Here is an 18,740-nt window from a genome sequence, read left to right on the forward strand (position 1 = left end):
CAAGCTTCAAGAATGATGTCTGGATCGTGTTTCTGGTCACACAGGCATGTGGTTTATGTAACCTCGAGTCTCCGAGACACTGGAAATACAGATACGCTATTATGATATTATGCTATTATTATTACGCTATTATGATATTATGATGATGCAGAGAGTTATTATAATAATGTTGAAGAGTGCATGGAGGATGGGTGTGATAAAGTTTGATTGTATATCTATTGACCCAATTTACAGAACAAATCAACATTTTGTATGTAGTGACGTAGCTAGGCCTATGCTATTAATTGCATTCAGTTGTAACTCATTTCAGTTATGCATTTCTAAATGTAAAGCGGACAGCAGTGTTTACAGAACTGAAATTAAACAATGAAAACATTATAAAATAAATTAAATCATAGACGGGAACTTCGGATTAGAATTAATTCAATTAGCCTAGTTGTAATTTTTATGACTATTTTTTAAGGATTTCCAGAACATCGGTGTTGCATATGCGACTGTATGAATGAATGAATGAATGAATGAATGAATGAATGAATGAATGAATGTAATAATAATGAAAATAATAATTAAAAAAAACCTTTCCTTTAATCCTCCCCTGTCTGGCTTCTGCGACTCTGAGCAATGCCTGATCTGTGTATTTTGAGCACTTCTTGCGTTATTTTTGCCTCTTCACGATGACTCGCTTGCTGTAGTCCTCAGTTGTAAGTCGCTTTGGATAAAAAGTAATGGTAAATGTAAATATAAATGAATGGCGATTATTTTAATTTATTTATTGATGCGTTAAATAGGCCTATAACCGCAAAGTCCGATTAAAGTCTGAAGTTGTAGTTGTCCTGAATGAATCCCAGTTTTCCAGTCATCTGTCACTGCCAGGATCGGTTTAAATGCAGGCCGAGACAATAATGCAAAACTGAATTTCACATGACCAAAAAAACCTGTTTAATGCCCGAAACCTGTTGATGTCCCCGGTCGAGCGGCGGCTGATTTCCAGCTTTTCACGGCATCATTTCGGCGGCACGTCTAGCAGAAAAATCGTTTTAAAGATAATAATATTAACAGTCAGAGGTTGGACTACTATGGGATTTTACATGTTAATTCCAATTGGATGATGCCTAAATGTTTAGCACAAAAATAATAATAATAAAGCTTATGAAACCTAAAACTGAGGTCCACGCAAAGGAAATATCAGCAATTAAAGAATGAATCTAAATGGGGTGTAAATATATCAAACAATGTTCAAGTTAAAACAAAACAAAAATATTTGGTGCAATTTATTAAACCAAGGCTTCAATATCTTTGCGTTTTCCCCTAATTTTTCGAACTGTCTTATAAATATGCATATTTAAAAGTGCACTGCATGAGTCGCGGTAAATCACACAGTCCGTTTTAATCATGTTAATTGCTTTCGCTTCGCTGAATGATTTCAGGTTTGAACCGACGACATTCTAGATGACTGTACATTTCTCCTAAAACAAATACACATCCTATACACAGTTAACATTTTGATTTGTAAACCTAATTTTTCACTGATAAAAAATAATAATAATACATGTAGGCCTAGCACACGACAGACATCCATAAAATGAGAATATGAACACTAGTAAATATTGAAGACTTAGAATGCACATGAAAGTTTAGATACATGTACACATTAATAATAAGAGTTTCTCAATTTCCATGCAAATTGTCATTGCTTTTATATGGCATCATTCCCATATAAAAATAAATAAAAAAAACTAGGATTAAAATATTCGACATTATCAAAGATATTCCGTATTGATGCTGGCTCAGATTAGTATGTTAATGTTTCCTCTGCAGAGCAACACGGGGAAGTCTGTCATAATACGCCTTCGCTCGCCAACTTAAAAGGCTTGTTGAGAAATGATCGCAGTAACCGGGAGTGTCTTGGGTCCAGTGACCCGCATCGGACTGCAGTCTATAATCTCATGACATAAAACCCTTTCCTGCGAGAGCACAGACGCGCGGGACCGGCAAGTATATGGAACATGTTGGCGCTGTATATTTCCGCTGAGTTACTTCGGCTGTTGGTTTTGCGTTCGCGGAGGTTCGCTTTTATCGGGCATGTAAAAGCGGCGTTTTGCTGATTATTTTATCGTGTTTAATCCGGATTTAGGGTGAAGTACTAGCTCACGGGTTCCAGACAACCTGGCTCCAGTAGTCTAATCTATGGGCTGACGGGCAACCAGACAGGTGTAAATCTCTTTGACAATCTTTGCTTTTTGATTGCAGGACTCATATCTGCAGGGTAGGGATCTGAGATGATCATTAAAATGTGTTGCTTGTTTGCTGATGCAATATCCAGACTGCTGTCGAGACGCTGTAATAAAGTCAGAAGTTGAAGGTAATGGGCTGCTGTGTTGGGTTAGCTGGCATTAACTGCCTAAATGTGTGCATTATTTATTGTGCGTTCATTGTATTATTTATTCATTATTAGACTAGAATCTTAATTTCTGAAGGCGGACAGCAACAGCGACATTTGAAATTAGCTCCATTTTTTAGAGAAGCAGTTTTAACAGCAACTAGTTTACGACTATATACAGCAAACCATTACCAACACCCTAATGTATTTTAGAAGTTATACTGGATTACACAATCACGCTGTTAACTGCTCCTCGTTCATCTTTATGGACTCTAAACAGAATATGCCGCAGACACTCTCGTTTACTGATCTCTGTGCACTGTTTACTCAGCCTGTGTGTGTGTGTGTGTGTGTGTGTGTGTGTGTGTGTGTGTGAGAGAGAGAGAGAGAGAGAGAGAGAGAGAGAGAGAGAGAGAGAGAGAGAGAGAGAGAGAGAGAGAGAGAGAGAGAGAGAGAGTTTGGTGCCACGTTTGATTAAGGCTTGCTCCCAAAAGATGGCGATAAAAATGAGATAATGAGGTCCTGTGATTTGCGTTTTTCCCATCATGGACTCGAGCTGTCGCCAGTTCACAGAAGCACACTGTACACAGGCACAGCGATACTCACTTCTCATTTAACACACACAAAAGATGATCCCCAACAACCGGACGAACCATATAATGTTCACCCTTATCCAATCGCGACTAATTAACTGGAATATCCCACCTTCCTCGTTAATACCGCGACCAATTAATGTCCTATGTATGTCAAAGGTGCATAGGCCACAGTCGGTCTCCGAGGACATTTGTGAAGCCTCTTTGTGGGCCATGGATCTTATTAGTTCGTGACCCGGTGCGGAGAGGTCACGGGCTCTTCGCTGCCTCGGTCTGAAAAGCAAAATGTTTCCTAATCGGATTTTAATTGGTTTGCTGAATGGCGCTCTGGTGTTTGAATACGGCGAAATCAGAGAAAGTATGAATTTGTTTGTTTTGATTGGAGAGTCAAACACAATTATGACGTGTCATAAACCCACATATACAGGTGGATATGCTGAAAGGTCCATAAATTAATCTGAGCTGGGAAGCACTAAACAGAACGTATTCATTCATTTAGTCCACGCAAGTTTCCCCAAAATCATTGTTATATGGGATGTAAAACTGTCGTGCTTATCTTTGTCCGCGCTTCCACTGTTTATCATTAGAGACAGGCACGAGATCCACAGACAGCACGGAGGAAAAGAGAAAGTATTGCTTAAAAGTAGACATTTGAACATCACACGCGATAGGCCCGATTTTTAAAGCAAGCATCTAATTTAAATAGAGAAGCTATTAATAATAATGATAGTGATTTAACTGGAGAACTAAAGAAATTTCTTATTTTTTTTCCTCAACAAGACCTTTAATTGGAGTGTGCTAAATTATCGCTTCCCATTCTCTTTCTTTATCATCATCATTTTCTTAAATTGTCGCGTTAAAATTTGCTCCAGTTGCCCGATATGTAGCACAACACAACTGAGGCTAAATCTCCAGATCTCCTAAAATCTCACTATTTTACGAACTATCTGTACGATTTCATACGATGTGATCAGATACAAAACCCAGGAATGATCGTATACGAATGTGTCCCCAATTTAATAAAAACGGTTAGGAATTTCCATGTGTCTGTGTTGCAATTGCGTGTTTTGTAGAATATCAACACCTTTATTTTGATATCTCCCGTAAAGAGGCTCTTATGTTCTGTTTAGTGTAGCCAAGATTTAATAAAGCCATTCCAGGCTAAATTAAGTTTCTGAATAATAAAATTAACCTTTGTTTGGCTTGGATACCGCCATGAAAAAACTCTATGGTGTCCTACACAGTGTGTGTGTGTGTGTGTGTGTGTGTGTGTGTGTGTGTGTGTTTTGCATACAGTTGTTGAAGGAATGAAAAACCCCTAGCGTGTCAGTGATCGCGAGAACTCTTCACAGCACAGCTCGCCTGTTTATATTACACGTTTAGACGAGTGAAGTTATTTCTTTAGTTCACGTCCATCTTATTTGCCGCTTTCTGCTCCAATCAGCTTCCCTGGACTCAGAAACACTCCCCCTCTCATGCAAAACATCTGTGGGAACTTTAATAGATGAAAGCTCAAAACCGCAATCGACTTCCTTTTGTTTTCAAGAAGTCACTTTACGTCAACCGGTTGCAGAAAACAGAAAACCAGCGAGCGATTGATGGATCTGCTTCCCTCAGAGATCATTCGCCACAGGGCATTCCCATACCTACAGACACACTGCTCACGTTATCAATTAAACTGAGAAACTTAGAAGCTTTAGACTTTATAACAGAATCAATTATAATATCTTGGCACGCTTCCGAAACAAGAGTCACGTGTTACAGAATAATGTGAATGTTATTCTGTAAATATACTTAAGCATCAACAGTTGTCTAGATATACATAAAGAGGGACTATTGTTGTACTTTTGGAAAAGAACTAAAAGGCCACAAATATTGTAGATTATTTTAAAGGTGTGGAAAGTTAATGATGGATTCCTGTGTGAGTGTATCAGATTTATGTTGTCATTGATAGACAGATACTGGACACACCTGTGCGGCAACTACACAATACAACATGATCATCAATATGATTATTACAGCCTCAGGAAGACTCACTACAGAATATAACAGATGATATACTTCTGTTCCTAAATCAGTTCATCAATACATGCAGTGTCAGAGAGTCCTGTAAAATAGCTTGTACTTTACAATTCATACACAGTGTATTGATAGCCTTCTCTTGAAATTCATATTCAGTTTATCCATCGTTTAGTTTTCTTGAACCAGTTGCTGACAAACATGGGTTATTATATTCCAGCATATATGCAGATCATAAAACACAGACCAACATGTATTGTTTTATTATAAAGTACAGTTACTGAAATATGATACGTTATATCCTCAGATATCTGAGCAAATGTTGGGATCACGTTCATAAAATGAAAATGTGTGTGTGTGCTCTAAGTAAAAGATCCTCACCACAACATTTCAGGAGCATTCATTAAATAGAAATCTGCTAATGCTGGAGAGAAACTCAATCTCGACAGCCTTCAGTGGATTTACAAGAGTTTCCTGCCAGATCTCTAGTCGGAGCTCCACAGTCTGACCAACGCTATCTCACGACCAATTCGTACGAATTTGTACGAGTGATTAAAAGGTGGCTAATTCGTACGAATTTGTACGACCTCACTCGTACGAATTTGTACGATTTGTCTAAACCCACGTGACGGTTGGGTTTAGGGGCGGGGTCAGGGGTAGGTCATTCGTATGAATTCATACGATTTTGGCAAATCGTAAAATATGTACGATTTAGCAAAAAACGTACAAATTCGTACGAGTGAGGTCGTATGAATTGGTACGAATTAGCCACCTCGTAAAATTCGTACGAATTGCCGTGAGATCGGGTTGGTCTGACAGACCCTGACCCACACGCTCTTCCTCCATCCTCCATCCTCCAACCGACTCCTGAGAGTGTGTGAGGACGCTCATCCTCCATCCTCCATCCTCCAACCGACTCCTGAGAGTGTGTGAGGACGCTCATCCTCCATCCGACTCCTGAGAGTGTGTGAGGACGCTCTTCCTCCATCCGACTCCTGAGAGTGTGTGAGGACGCTCATCCTCCATCCTCCATCCTCCATCCGACTCCTGAGAGTGTGTGAGGACGCTCATCCTCCATCCGACTCCTGAGAGTGTGTGAGGACGCTCATCCTCCATCCTCCATCCTCCATCCGACTCCTGAGAGTGTGTGAGGACGCTCTTCCTCCATCCGACTCCTGAGAGTGTGTGAGGACGCTCTTCCTCCATCCGACTCCTGAGAGTGTGTGAGGACGCTCATCCTCCATCCTCCTTCCTCCATCCTCCATCCGACTCCTGAGAGTGTGTGAGGACGCTCATCCTCCATCCGACTCCTGACAGTGTGTGAGGACGCTCTTCCTCCATCCTCCATCCTCCATCCTCCATCCGACTCCTGAGAGTGTGTGAGGACGCACATCCTCCATCCGACTCCTGAGAGTGTGTGAGGACGCTCATCCTCCATCCTCCATCCTCCATCCGACTCCTGAGAGTGTGTGAGGACGCTCTTCCTCCATCCTCCATCCTCCATCCGACTCCTGAGAGTGTGTGAGGACGCTCTTCCTCCATCCGACTCCTGAGAGTGTGTGAGGACGCTCATCCTCCATCCTCCTTCCTCCATCCTCCATCCGACTCCTGAGAGTGTGTGAGGACGCTCATCCTCCATCCGACTCCTGACAGTGTGTGAGGACGCTCTTCCTCCATCCTCCTTCCTCCATCCGACTCCTGAGAGTGTGTGAGGACGCACATCCTCCATCCTCCATCCTCCATCCGACTCCTGAGAGTGTGTGAGGACGCACATCCTCCATCCTCCATCCTCCATCCGACTCCTGACAGTGTGTGAGGACGCTCTTCCTCCATCCTCCATCCTCCATCCGACTCCTGAGAGTGTGTGAGGACGCACATCCTCCATCCTCCATCCTCCATCCGACTCCTGAGAGTGTGTGAGGACGCTCTTCCTCCATCCGACTCCTGAGAGTGTGTGAGGACGCTCTTCCTCCATCCGACTCCTGAGAGTGTGTGAGGACGCTCATCCTCCATCCGACTCCTGACAGTGTGTGAGGACGCTCTTCCTCCATCCGACTCCTGAGAGTGTGTGAGGACGCTCATCCTCCATCCGACTCCTGACAGTGTGTGAGGACGCTCTTCCTCCATCCTCCATCCTCCATCCGACTCCTGAGAGTGTGTGAGGACGCTCATCCTCCATCCTCCATCCTCCATCCGACTCCTGAGAGTGTGTGAGGACGCTCATCCTCCATCCTCCATCCTCCATCCGACTCCTGAGAGTGTGTGAGGACGCTCTTCCTCCATCCTCCATCCTCCATCCGACTCCTGAGAGTGTGTGAGGACGCTCTTCCTCCATCCGACTCCTGAGAGTGTGTGAGGACGCTCATCCTCCATCCTCCTTCCTCCATCCTCCATCCGACTCCTGAGAGTGTGTGAGGACGCTCTTCCTCCATCCTCCATCCTCCATCCGACTCCTGAGAGTGTGTGAGGACGCACATCCTCCATCCGACTCCTGACAGTGTGTGAGGACGCTCAACCTCCATCCGACTCCTGACAGTGTGTGAGGACGCTCTTCCTCCATCCTCCATCCTCCATCCGACTCCTGAGAGTGTGTGAGGACGCACATCCTCCATCCTCCATCCTCCATCCGACTCCTGAGAGTGTGTGAGGACGCTCTTCCTCCATCCGACTCCTGAGAGTGTGTGAGGACGCTCTTCCTCCATCCGACTCCTGAGAGTGTGTGAGGACGCTCATCCTCCATCCGACTCCTGACAGTGTGTGAGGACGCTCTTCCTCCATCCGACTCCTGAGAGTGTGTGAGGACGCTCATCCTCCATCCGACTCCTGACAGTGTGTGAGGACGCTCTTCCTCCATCCGACTCCTAAAAGAGTGTGTGAGGACGCTCATCCTCCATCCTCCATCCTCCATCCGACTCCTGAGAGTGTGTGAGGACGCTCATCCTCCATCCGACTCCTGACAGTGTGTGAGGACGCTCTTCCTCCATCCTCCATCCGACTCCTGAGAGTGTGTGAGGACGCTCTTCCTCCTTCCTCCTTCCTCCTTCCTCCATCCTCCATCCTCCATCCGACTCCTGAGAGTGTGTGAGGACGCTCTTCCTCCATCCTCCATCCGACTCCTGAGAGTGTGTGAGGACGCTCATCCTCCATCCTCCATCCTCCATCCGACTCCTGAGAGTGTGTGAGGACGCTCTTCCTCCATCCGACTCCTGAGAGTGTGTGAGGACGCTCTTCCTCCATCCTCCATCCGACTCCTGAGAGTGTGTGAGGACGCTCTTCCTCCATCCTCCATCCTCCATCCGACTACTGAGAGTGTGTGAGGCTTTGGCACACGCCTTCGGGAAGTTGATATGTCCCACAGAGTGACATGGAATAGGCCTAGTACATATTTTAAACATAATTTGTGGATTCTTTTTGTGAACTCATATTTTTAGAGAGGCTACATGGGATATTATTCAAGAATAACCCCAGGACCATTTAAATGAATTAGTTAAAATGGTGCAAAATGTTTAATTGTGGACACTTAGAGGAACTAATTGATAACCTATATTATTTTTTACCTAAAATCTTGCTGTGTAATGATTTGTCAAAACTTCAAGTGTGATAACTTGTTATAAAGCACCACATGACATCACATGCCTGCGGAGGAAAGTCTCAGACTGAATGACTGCACGGTCAGCAAGGCCGATAGTTTCTCTTGCTCAATATAAAAACGATGTTGCTCTGCATATCACTCTAACTAATGCTGGGTTGTTTAAACCCAAATGTGGGTCAAATATGGGTCATTTTTCAATTAAAATGCTTAACCCAACGGTTGGGTTTGTCCATATTTGACCCACATTTGGGTCACATTTTTTAGAGTGCTGTGTGCCAATGGGTTAAAAGCACTCTGATTGGGGAAACTGCTGAATACATCAGAAGAATGCAGAGGATTTGCTTCCTGCACATTCCCCAGAGTCAGGAACCTGTGTTGTGTAGATATACCAGATCTGGTCACGCTTCAACACTTTCCCCACTCTAAAAAAATGCTGGGTTGTTTCAACCTAATTTTGGGTCAAATATGGACAAACCCAAACGTTGGGTTAAAAATGTAATTTAAAAATGTAACCCAACAGCTGGGTTTGTCCATATGTGACCCAAAATTGGGTTGAAACAACCCAGCATTTTAGACCTCAATGACACTTCTTTGCTCGATTTCTGCAGATATTTGAGCATTGATTTATTTGAGCAGCTCAAATGTCATGTTGGGTTCGCGGTTATAAAAATAACTGGCAGGACTAAAATCTTCCTTGCGGGTTTTTTTGTGATCCTGTAAAGCTTTAAATAAGGCCGATCTGTCGAGGTAGCTTTTAAATGACCTGGTCACTGAAGGAAGAAAGATACCACTATAACACTGACTCCTTTTAACTAACACCTTAAAAGGAATTTAATTAGAGATTTAAAAATGTATTAACTCACGCAAAAACACAAATCAGCAGATCAAGAAGTCGGAGAGGCAGCGATGGACAGCCGTGGATATAGAGCATTCCGTCAAGTTTTGGAAAGATTGACATTTCTAGAGTCAATCAATAAATATAAATAAATAAATGTAAAAAAATATATATTATAGGATCACATTCACAACTATAATGCCACACAGAATGCGCGTACATGTAGCGGGAATAGTATTGCAAGATCTCAGTCACGCTGATTACTGTACATCAGGAGTGTGTGTGAAACCACTGCATTCAGTGTTATTTTCTTTAAAGCAACCCGTCATCAGTTTGCACTGCATTGATTGTACACACTGCACACAATATAGTAAAAATGCACACGGACGCATTGCGACCGAAGAACTAAAAATCGACAAGCTTTAATTTCATTATCTTTGCCTATAGCTAAAGACAGACTTATTATTGGGTCATGGCCACAACTGCGCAGGACAGAAGTGCTCCTCCTGAGATGGCAGGGACAGTATTTGTCCACTCGATGGAGGGTGATAAATCTCGCTGGTCCTCGGCTCTGCTGACCGGATGACTGGGTCGCTTCTCAGGCGCTGTGACTGACCACGAGCCTCTGTTGTTTACGTGTGAATTAATCCCGTGTTTGTGTCGGGCGCCAAACAGGACAGATGCGCCGTTATCAACGTGTCTGAGGCATTCACACACACACAATTGAGCAACACACTGATAATTCAGTGAAAACAACAGTTCGCATTACACACTGATTTTTTAAATCGAATCACCCCCCCCCCCCCTCCCAACAAAAAAAGATGTGTGTGTGTGTGTGTGTGTGTGTGTGTGTGTGTGTGTGTGTGTGTGTGTGTGTGTGTGTGTGTGTGTGTGTGTGTGTGTGTGTGTGTGTGTGTGTGAGCTGAATAAAAGGCGATAGATGTGCTTTTATAAAATAAACTTTAGCACATTTAATTAAATCTCGCTGACGTTGCGTTGTTTGCACCCTTTTCTGTCTATCTAATACTTTCTTGTACACCCTGTTTAACACGCTCGTTGACTTTCGTTCTTATATCCAATTTAATCTAACAGTCAGTAGCTCTGGAAGTGTTCAAATTATTATAAAAAATAATTATTTATAATTTATTCGTTCGGACTCGATTCGTGGCACAGCGCTTTGACTGCAACAAATGTTTTTTTTTTTTTTTTTTATGCTGATGAACTGCAATATCTCCAGATTAATAACATGCATATTACTTATTTTGACGCGCTTGTCTTCTCCCAGGTGTAATAACGCTCGCACGGAGCGACACATGATGTTGTGTGCGCGAAACGAGGCCAACAGTGACGCTGTGCGCGCGAGTCCTGGAGGTTCGTGTGGTTCTCCGGGTCCCACAGCCCGACAGATGCGAGTCCTAATGATGTTGACATTTTCACACAACAGCGCTGTTTCGCGGCAGCAATAGAGTTCTCAAACACCTTTTTATAAGTCTGAAGTCTTCCCCCTCCACCCGACCTGTTAAAACCACGCCTACGGAGCGACACAATTGGTCCGAAAGCGTGAAAGAGCCAATCAACAGAGAGCTGGAGCTCGAAACACGCAACACATCCACACACACCGAAGCCCATGGAGTTCAGAAGCGCTGGGAACATCTCCGTGCTGGACCCCGTTCTCCGCGGATCGTGTGTGAGATGTGTGTGTGCGCGCGCGAGAGGACGAGTGTGAGCGCGCGTGTGAAGGTGTATCCCTCCAACAAGTAAAGACAGAGGAATTATTCCGAGGCAACGAAATATTTCAACACATCTCTTTGGCAGGACTCGGGACGATCTCATTATTATCACAGGAATGTCTGTTTTACAGAAGGCTGAAGGAAACCGACACACACCGCGTCTTTAATTTATTTCATCTTTATTTTTTTTTCTTCTCGATTTCACGGACAAGCGGCATATTAATGGATTGCTGTTTCTCACTTTCTCTTTTACACACTTTTTTTTTTGTTGGAATCCAGCTAGTGGGACAATTAAGAGTCTCGCGCCCCGAGTGAAGCACTTCTCCAGCGCTGATTTATTTTCTCGCTGATTTCTGATTTCTCGTTTTTAAGGAACACCGCGACACCTCTGCAATCTGGACTTGGATGAGCTTTCCGATGCGAGATCCAGTTATCCAAGGATCCAGTATGGCATATCACCCGTTTTTACCTCACCGGGGTCCGGAGTTTGCCATGAGCGCGATGCTGGGTCACCAGCCGCCCTTCTTCCCGGCCCTGGCACTGCCCCCCTCGGGCTCGCTGGCGCTGGGCAAGCCGATCATGGAGCAGCTGATGACCGCAGAGACCGGCCTGCACTTCTCCTCTCTGGGACACCAGGCCTCGCATCTCCGGCCTCTGAAGACACTCGAGCCCGAGGAGGAGGTGGACGACGACCCGAAAGTGCACCTGGAAGCCAAGGAGCTCTGGGATCTGTTCCACAAGCGCGGCACAGAAATGGTCATCACGAAATCTGGAAGGTAAACTTGGAATTATTCAAGACACGAGCCGTGCTTTCAATTCCATCAAGTCGCATAGCCTAGCTAGAAACGGAGATTAGCCCATATCAGATATAATTGTTTTATTGATTTGAGTGACTCATGGGTTTCTTTAGAAAAGCAATTATGGGACACGGGATGGGCTTTTTATTGTTTCTTTTATTTCTGTTTGCGGAGATGCAAATGTTTCTAAAATACAACCCAACTTGAATAGGCCTAAAATGCTGGGTTGTTTGGGTCAAATATGGACCATTGGTTTAAATGTATTAATTATATTTTTAACCCAATGGTTGGGTTTTTACATGTGATATTTGACCCAAACATGGGTTAAAATAACCCAGCATTAGCTATTATTATTTTTTAGAGTGTAATCAAATTCATCGCTGGTTTAATAATTTTAGCTTACACTCTAAATAATGCGGGGTTGTTTCAACCTAAATTTGGGCCAAATATGGACAAACCAAACTATTGGTTTGCATTTTTTAATTACATTTTTAACCCAACGGTTTGGTTTGTCAATATTTGACCCAAACATTGGTTGAAACAACACAGAATATTTATAGAATAAAAAAAAAAAGAATCGCTGGTTTATTCGTTTTAGCTTACACTCTAAAAAATAAATGCTGAGTTGTTTCAACCCAAATTTGGGTAAAAATGGACAAACATATGCGTTGGGATACATTTTTAAATTACATTTTTAACCACACGTTTGGGTTTGTCCATATTTGACCCAACATTTTTTAGAGTGTGGCATATGCGAATTGTGCTCCATAAAAGCTGATTTTGAACAGTGAAATTCACAGCTTGTATTATAAAAATATATAGCCTTTGCAATGGTGTCGAAATAGCACGTTTTGATTGTAACTTAGTTTTGCCGTTTAAATGTTGTTTTTCACGTTAAGGCTAATGGCTGGGCCTAATGTAGCTACACACACACACACACACACACACACACAGATGTCTGAAATGACTGTTTCTCAAAAGAAAAATCCAGGAGTTGTGCAGATGTTAGCCGCATGCACAAGCTTCAGAAATATAGAAATATAACTCAACTATCTTTTCTGTAGGCGAATGTTCCCTCCGTTTAAAGTCAGATGCTCGGGATTGGACAAAAAGGCCAAGTATATTCTGTTGATGGATATTGTTGCGGCTGACGACTGCAGGTATAAATTTCATAACTCTCGCTGGATGGTGGCAGGAAAGGCTGACCCCGAAATGCCAAAACGCATGTACATTCACCCGGACAGTCCGGCCACCGGAGAGCAATGGATGTCTAAAGTCGTCAATTTCCACAAACTTAAACTGACGAATAACATCTCCGACAAGCATGGATTTGTAAGTTAGCTACGTCTTTTTCAATAATTATTATTATTATGGTTGTTGTAGTTTAAATACGTGTGTTTGCATGTACTATTTTTATGCATGTTGATATATTGTTAAAGACTTTGCACTGTCGGGGAAATTTAATTTAAAATATGTGCATGTAAATGCTCTCCGAGCAGAGGAAAAAACATTTATAAAGGGGAAAAAACCGCATGCTTCAACGTGTTAGTGGACAACTATGCAGAAAGTGTGTCTCATGAACACGATTTCTTTACCCGTCATGAAAATGTTATTTGGAAGTCAGCTTCGGCTTTATGTATATTGCAGACGATACTAAACTCCATGCACAAATACCAGCCGAGATTCCACATCGTGAGAGCGAACGACATCCTGAAGCTCCCGTACAGCACGTTCAGGACTTACGTGTTCCCCGAGACGGACTTCATCGCGGTCACCGCCTACCAGAACGACAAGGTGGGTCACCACGGGCTTTCTGTCCGACCTGACTGCACACTCATGCCTATTCAAGTACATGACTGACGGTGTTTACTTATGGCATAAACGTTCTTAGTTATTATATGCAGTGCATTTGTTCTCTGTAATTATAGATGTATTACTGTGAGGCCTACATCATATAGCAAAGCCTTCACCCATAATGCAGAACACACACACACACACACTCTCTCTTTCACTTTCTCCTCTTTCACACACACCGTATCTTCATTTAATAGTTATTCAAAAGTTTGTTCATGGAAACGCGCGCGCGCGCGTGTGTGTGTGTGTGTTTGTGTTTATTAGAAAACAGCTGAAATATTAACACTCCAGGAAACTCCAGGAAATGTTACAACACGAAATGCTTATGGGGAGACAAGCAGGAGAGACTGAATTCATGTTGTGGGGTTGTAGACATAAAAAAGGTTTCCAATATTTATGAGCTGGAAATGCCTCCATTTTTCTAAAAGCCCAGTGATACCTCTGTGAAAATAACTTAAAAGGTTTTAGACAAGTCACTGCATGCATAATATTCTGTATCTTAAAAGAAAACAAGCTTATAGGCCAACATAAACTATAAAAGAGGAGATCGCAGTGAGTCACAGAGACATATCGAGCCTGTTGAATATATTTCATGCTATAAATACGTGCAAAAAAGAGTATGCGATCGGTTGATGAAACTGAAACATGCAAGTTATCTTTATTCAACCGATTACCTGTCATTGCATTTCAGATTACACAACTAAAAATTGATCACAACCCTTTTGCAAAAGGATTTCGTGACACTGGGAATGGGAGACGCGAAAAAAGGTAAGAGAGCGCGAGCCGCTTATTATAGCATTCCGTAACATTCTGTCATTCAGAACACTGTTGCTTATTACAGATGTATTTCGGTTTGCATGAAAACATTTATTCGTTAGAAAGAAAGAAAGAAAGAAAGACAGAAATAACGAAAGACAGAAAGAAAGAAAGAAAGAAAGAAAGAAAGAAAGAAAGAAAGAAAGAAAGAAAGAAAGAAAGAAAGAAAGACAGAAATAACGAAAGACAGAAAGAAAGAAAGAAAGAAAGAAAGAAAGAAAGAAAGAAAGAAAGAAAGAAAGAAAGAAAGAAAGAAAGAAAGAGTAGCTAATTAAAAGGTCACGAACATGATTTCTCCAGTGCAGTGTTAGTCTGTTTGCTCTGACAGTCACACACTCTCGCTGTGCTCGCTCCCGACAGAAAGCAGCTGGCTCTGCAGTCCATGCGCTCGTTCGAGGAGCAGAAGAAGGACACCGGGACATCCGACGAGTCCTCCGGGGAGCAGCCGGCCTTCAAGAGCTTCCGCCGGGACTCCTCTCCCGCCGTCTCGACTGTGGGACAGAACAACCTAAAAGGTATATTCATATTTTAATACTAATCAAATAAACATTTTCATTTGGAATGTACTAAGAAATGTGACTCTATAACAATCGAATATTTCGATACAAAGACGCAAGAATCTCCATCTCTCTATTTAATTCAAATGTTCTGTATTTCCTCACGGTTTACTAATAAGACACACAATTCGTTTTTATGTACTGTGCATTTCGTGTTGCCACGACTGTCTGTGTACAGCGCTGTCTCACGACACGAGTGAGTAAAGCTGATGATTGGAGATCTCTCCTCTAGATTTCTGTGACAGCGATGAAGACAGTGATGAAGAGGACAAAGATGGGAACGTGAAAGACGTGCCAGACTCCAGTAAGATCTCCACCACGACGGAGGACTCGAAGGATCCCGATGCGAGTTTGAGCACAGCTGTGTGTGTGGAGAGTGGGAGGACTGGGAAAGAGAGTCCGGTCACGCTGATCTCGAGCACGACTCGCTCCGGGGACGAGCTCAAGAGTCCCACAGCCCGAGAACAGGCCAAAGCCGACGAGTCCCGGACCGCCAGCAAAGAAAACTACATGCCATTGACTGTCCAAACAGAAGGCGCCGCGCACTTGAATCAAAACCACTTGCACAGTTTCGGATTTCCGCAGGGTTTGGCCGGCCAGCAGTTTTTCAACCACTTGGGCGGTTCGATCAGCCACCCGTTCCTCTTACACCCGAGCCAGTTCGGCATGGGCGGCGCGTTCTCCAGCATGGCCGCGGGGATGGGCCCTTTACTGGCCGCGGTGTCCTCGGGAGGGGTCAGTGCAATGGACCCCGCGAGCATGTCTTCACCCACGGGCCCCCCGATGCCCTTCCATCTGCAGCAGCACGTGCTCGCGACTCAGGTGAGGCACGAGCGCATGGCAATGCGTGGCTATAGCACGAGTTGTATTTTTCGTGCAATTTATACGCAAAAAAAAAAAAAGTTTTTACGTGCATATGATACATGCATTTTACATGCGTGCTTCAGTCCTGATCATAACCCTGGACGGGTGTGTATGAAGTATTTTAGCGCGTTTTGTGTTCTGTAAATCCCTTTGATTAGTGCTGTGGAGTGCGGATTACACGCAATAAAGTGCTTATCATAGGCTATGCACAACTGCGTATCATATGCACGTACAACTCTCTCTCTTTTTTTTTTTTTTTTTTTTGCATATAAATTGCACGATAAATACGATTCGTGCTATGGGCACTTTTATGAGATCGGCTGATGCTTCAGTGCTGATCATAACCCTGTTTATGAAGTATTTTCGCGCGTTTTGTTGGTGCCTGTAGGAGTTTTGAGGAGAATGAGCGAGGCGTGTCCTGCAGTGTTTAAGTGTCTCTGTGGCACAGTCCATAAATTGTCAGCAAATACAGAACAACTGACGAGTTGCTCGAGATTAGCAGTAAAGATGTTCTTGGCGGATGTGTGCAGACAGCAATTAATTCATAAAAAAGAGAAAGATGTTCACGCCTATTTTCCACCTATATATTTATATTATATTCTATTTATATATATATATATATATATACACTAGTCAACATTTGAACTGGATCAAATTGTAGAATAACTTTGATGAACTGTTTTGATCCTCGTGAAATGCTGACTACTGATAAACCTCGCAGTTTGTCTCTTTTCCAGCAAATACATGTGTGTGTGTGTGTGTGTGTGTGTGTGTGTGTGTGTGTGTGTGTGTGTGTGTGTGTGTGTGTGTGTGTGTGTGTTGAAAAAAATGTAACCTTCAAATAGTAATAGTAACATTAAAATGATTAAATTACTTCTAAGTCAAAACTGTAATTTAATATCACTGAAGCAACCTAATACATTTAGTTAACAATTGAAACTAGTTTTGTGGATTAATCAGGAATTTATCTTTAACATAACAATTGCAGGTGTGTGTGTGTGTGTGTGTGTGTGTGTGTGTGTGTGTGTGCTTGATACAATAAAGAGGCTATATAATGAATTTCTTTTAATCACGGAGTTGTTGAACTGTGAATTTTTAATTGCACATTGTTTACCTCTGAAATCATTTTTAATAGACTATCCAATTTTCGTCGCCATTGACGTTTAAATCCACGCGTTGATTCTGAATACAGTCAACATTTAAAACCTTTCATCAAAGTTATACATGAATTTTGATCAATAGCCGTTCCTGTCTCAGGACAACTCTGAGAAGTCAGTTTGCATATTGCAATAAGCCAGAAGACAGCGTTCCCCTCAGTCAATTCCGTCAGTGTGCGTGCGTGCGTGTGTGTGTGTGAATGTGCGTGCGTGCGCATGCGTGTGTGTGTGTGTATGAGTGAGTGTGCTCATTGCTGACTCACTCTCTCTCTCTCTCTCTCTCTCTCTCTCTCTCTCTCTCTCTCTCTCTCTCTCTCTCTCTCTCTGCAGGGGTTGGCTATGTCCCCGTTCGGAGGTCTGTTCCCGTACCCGTACACATATATGGCCGCCGCGGCCGCTGCTCAGTCCTCCTCCGCGGTTCACCGGCACCCGTTCCTGAACGCGGTTCGGCCCCGGTTACGGTACAGCCCGTACTCTCTCGCCAGCGTCCCCGACAGCACTCTCCTCACGACGGCCCTCCCGGGCATGGCGAGCGGCGCCGGGGACCCGAAGAGCTCGAGCCTGGACTCCGAGGTCACCAGCCGCTCGCCCGGCTCACCGAAGCCCTGCGGAGACCGCGACTCGAGCAGCGACTTACAGAGCATCCAGCGACTGGTCAGCGGACTCGAGTCCAAGCCGGACCGCGCTCGCAGTGTGTCTCCGTAGAGCCGTTCCCGTTCCCGTTCCCGTTCCCGTTCACAACACGGACCTGCATCGGAGAATCACGCTTAGACTCTAAATGCACTTTGGTGAAACTAAAATCAACACGGGACATGTTCTTTTGATAAACTAACAGTAACTTTGGCTGAATGCGAAATCACACCCTAAACCCTCATGCACTATTCCCTACGCTAGTCCACTATACTGTGCACTTGAAGAAGTGAGTGAACATAAGCTGTACACTCGTTCCTGTAGTGCGATGTGGGAGTGAAGTGCACTCAATAGTCAAGTCACCTTCATTTATAAAGCGCTTTTAACAATATAGACTGACAATACTGAGGGTCTAGGGGACATCTGAGGGTATAGGGGACATCTGAGGGTCTAGGGGACATCTGAGGGACATCTGAGGGACATCTGAGGGTCTAGGGGACATCTGAGGGACATCTGAGGGACATCTGAGGGACATCTGAGGGTCTAGGGGACATCTGAGGGACATCTGAGGGACATCTGAGGGTCTAGGGGACATCTGAGGGACATCTGAGGGTATAGGGGACATCTGAGGGACATCTGAGGGTATAGGGGACATCTGAGGGTATAGGGGACATCTGAGGGTATAGGGGACATCTGAGGGACATCTGAGGGTCTAGGGGACATCTGAGGGACATCTGAGGGTATAGGGGACATCTGAGGGACATATGAGGGTCTAGGGGGCATATGAGGGTATAGGGGGCATCTGAGGGTCTAGGGGACATCTGAGGGTATATGGGACATCTGAGAGTCTAGGGGGCATCTGAGGTACATCTGAGGGTATAGGGGACATCTGAGGGTCTAGGGGACATCTGAGGGT

General features: G+C 43.9%; 1 protein-coding gene across 1 annotated transcript; it reads left to right on the top strand.

Moving 5' to 3' along the window:
* The first annotated feature begins 2,234 nt into the window (after positions 1-2,234).
* tbx3a (T-box transcription factor 3a) lies at positions 2,235-18,402 on the top strand. The gene is made up of 8 exons (XM_079608090.1): positions 2,235-2,362; positions 10,705-11,925; positions 13,011-13,278; positions 13,594-13,740; positions 14,492-14,568; positions 14,977-15,131; positions 15,406-15,995; positions 17,525-18,402. Exons 2-8 carry the CDS (start codon positions 11,555-11,557, stop codon positions 17,897-17,899), a joined length of 1,983 nt encoding a protein of 660 aa, XP_079464216.1. The 5' UTR covers positions 2,235-2,362; positions 10,705-11,554; the 3' UTR covers positions 17,900-18,402.
* Positions 18,403-18,740: the final 338 nt, after the last annotated feature.

This window comes from Phoxinus phoxinus, assembly GCF_949152265.1.
Source record: "Phoxinus phoxinus genome assembly, chromosome: 3".
In the NCBI taxonomy this organism is placed as follows: Eukaryota; Metazoa; Chordata; class Actinopteri; order Cypriniformes; family Leuciscidae; genus Phoxinus; species Phoxinus phoxinus.

Excerpts from the sequence above, each read along its gene's own strand:
- tbx3a (XM_079608090.1), top strand. The coding sequence starts at position 11,555 with ATGAGCTTTCCGATGCGAGATCCAGTTATCCAAGGATCCAGTATGGCA. Across the intron at positions 11,926-13,010 it reads GTCATCACGAAATCTGGAAG|GCGAATGTTCCCTCCGTTTA; the intron begins GTAAACTTGGAA and ends TCTTTTCTGTAG. Across the intron at positions 15,996-17,524 it reads AGCACGTGCTCGCGACTCAG|GGGTTGGCTATGTCCCCGTT; the intron begins GTGAGGCACGAG and ends CTCTCTCTGCAG.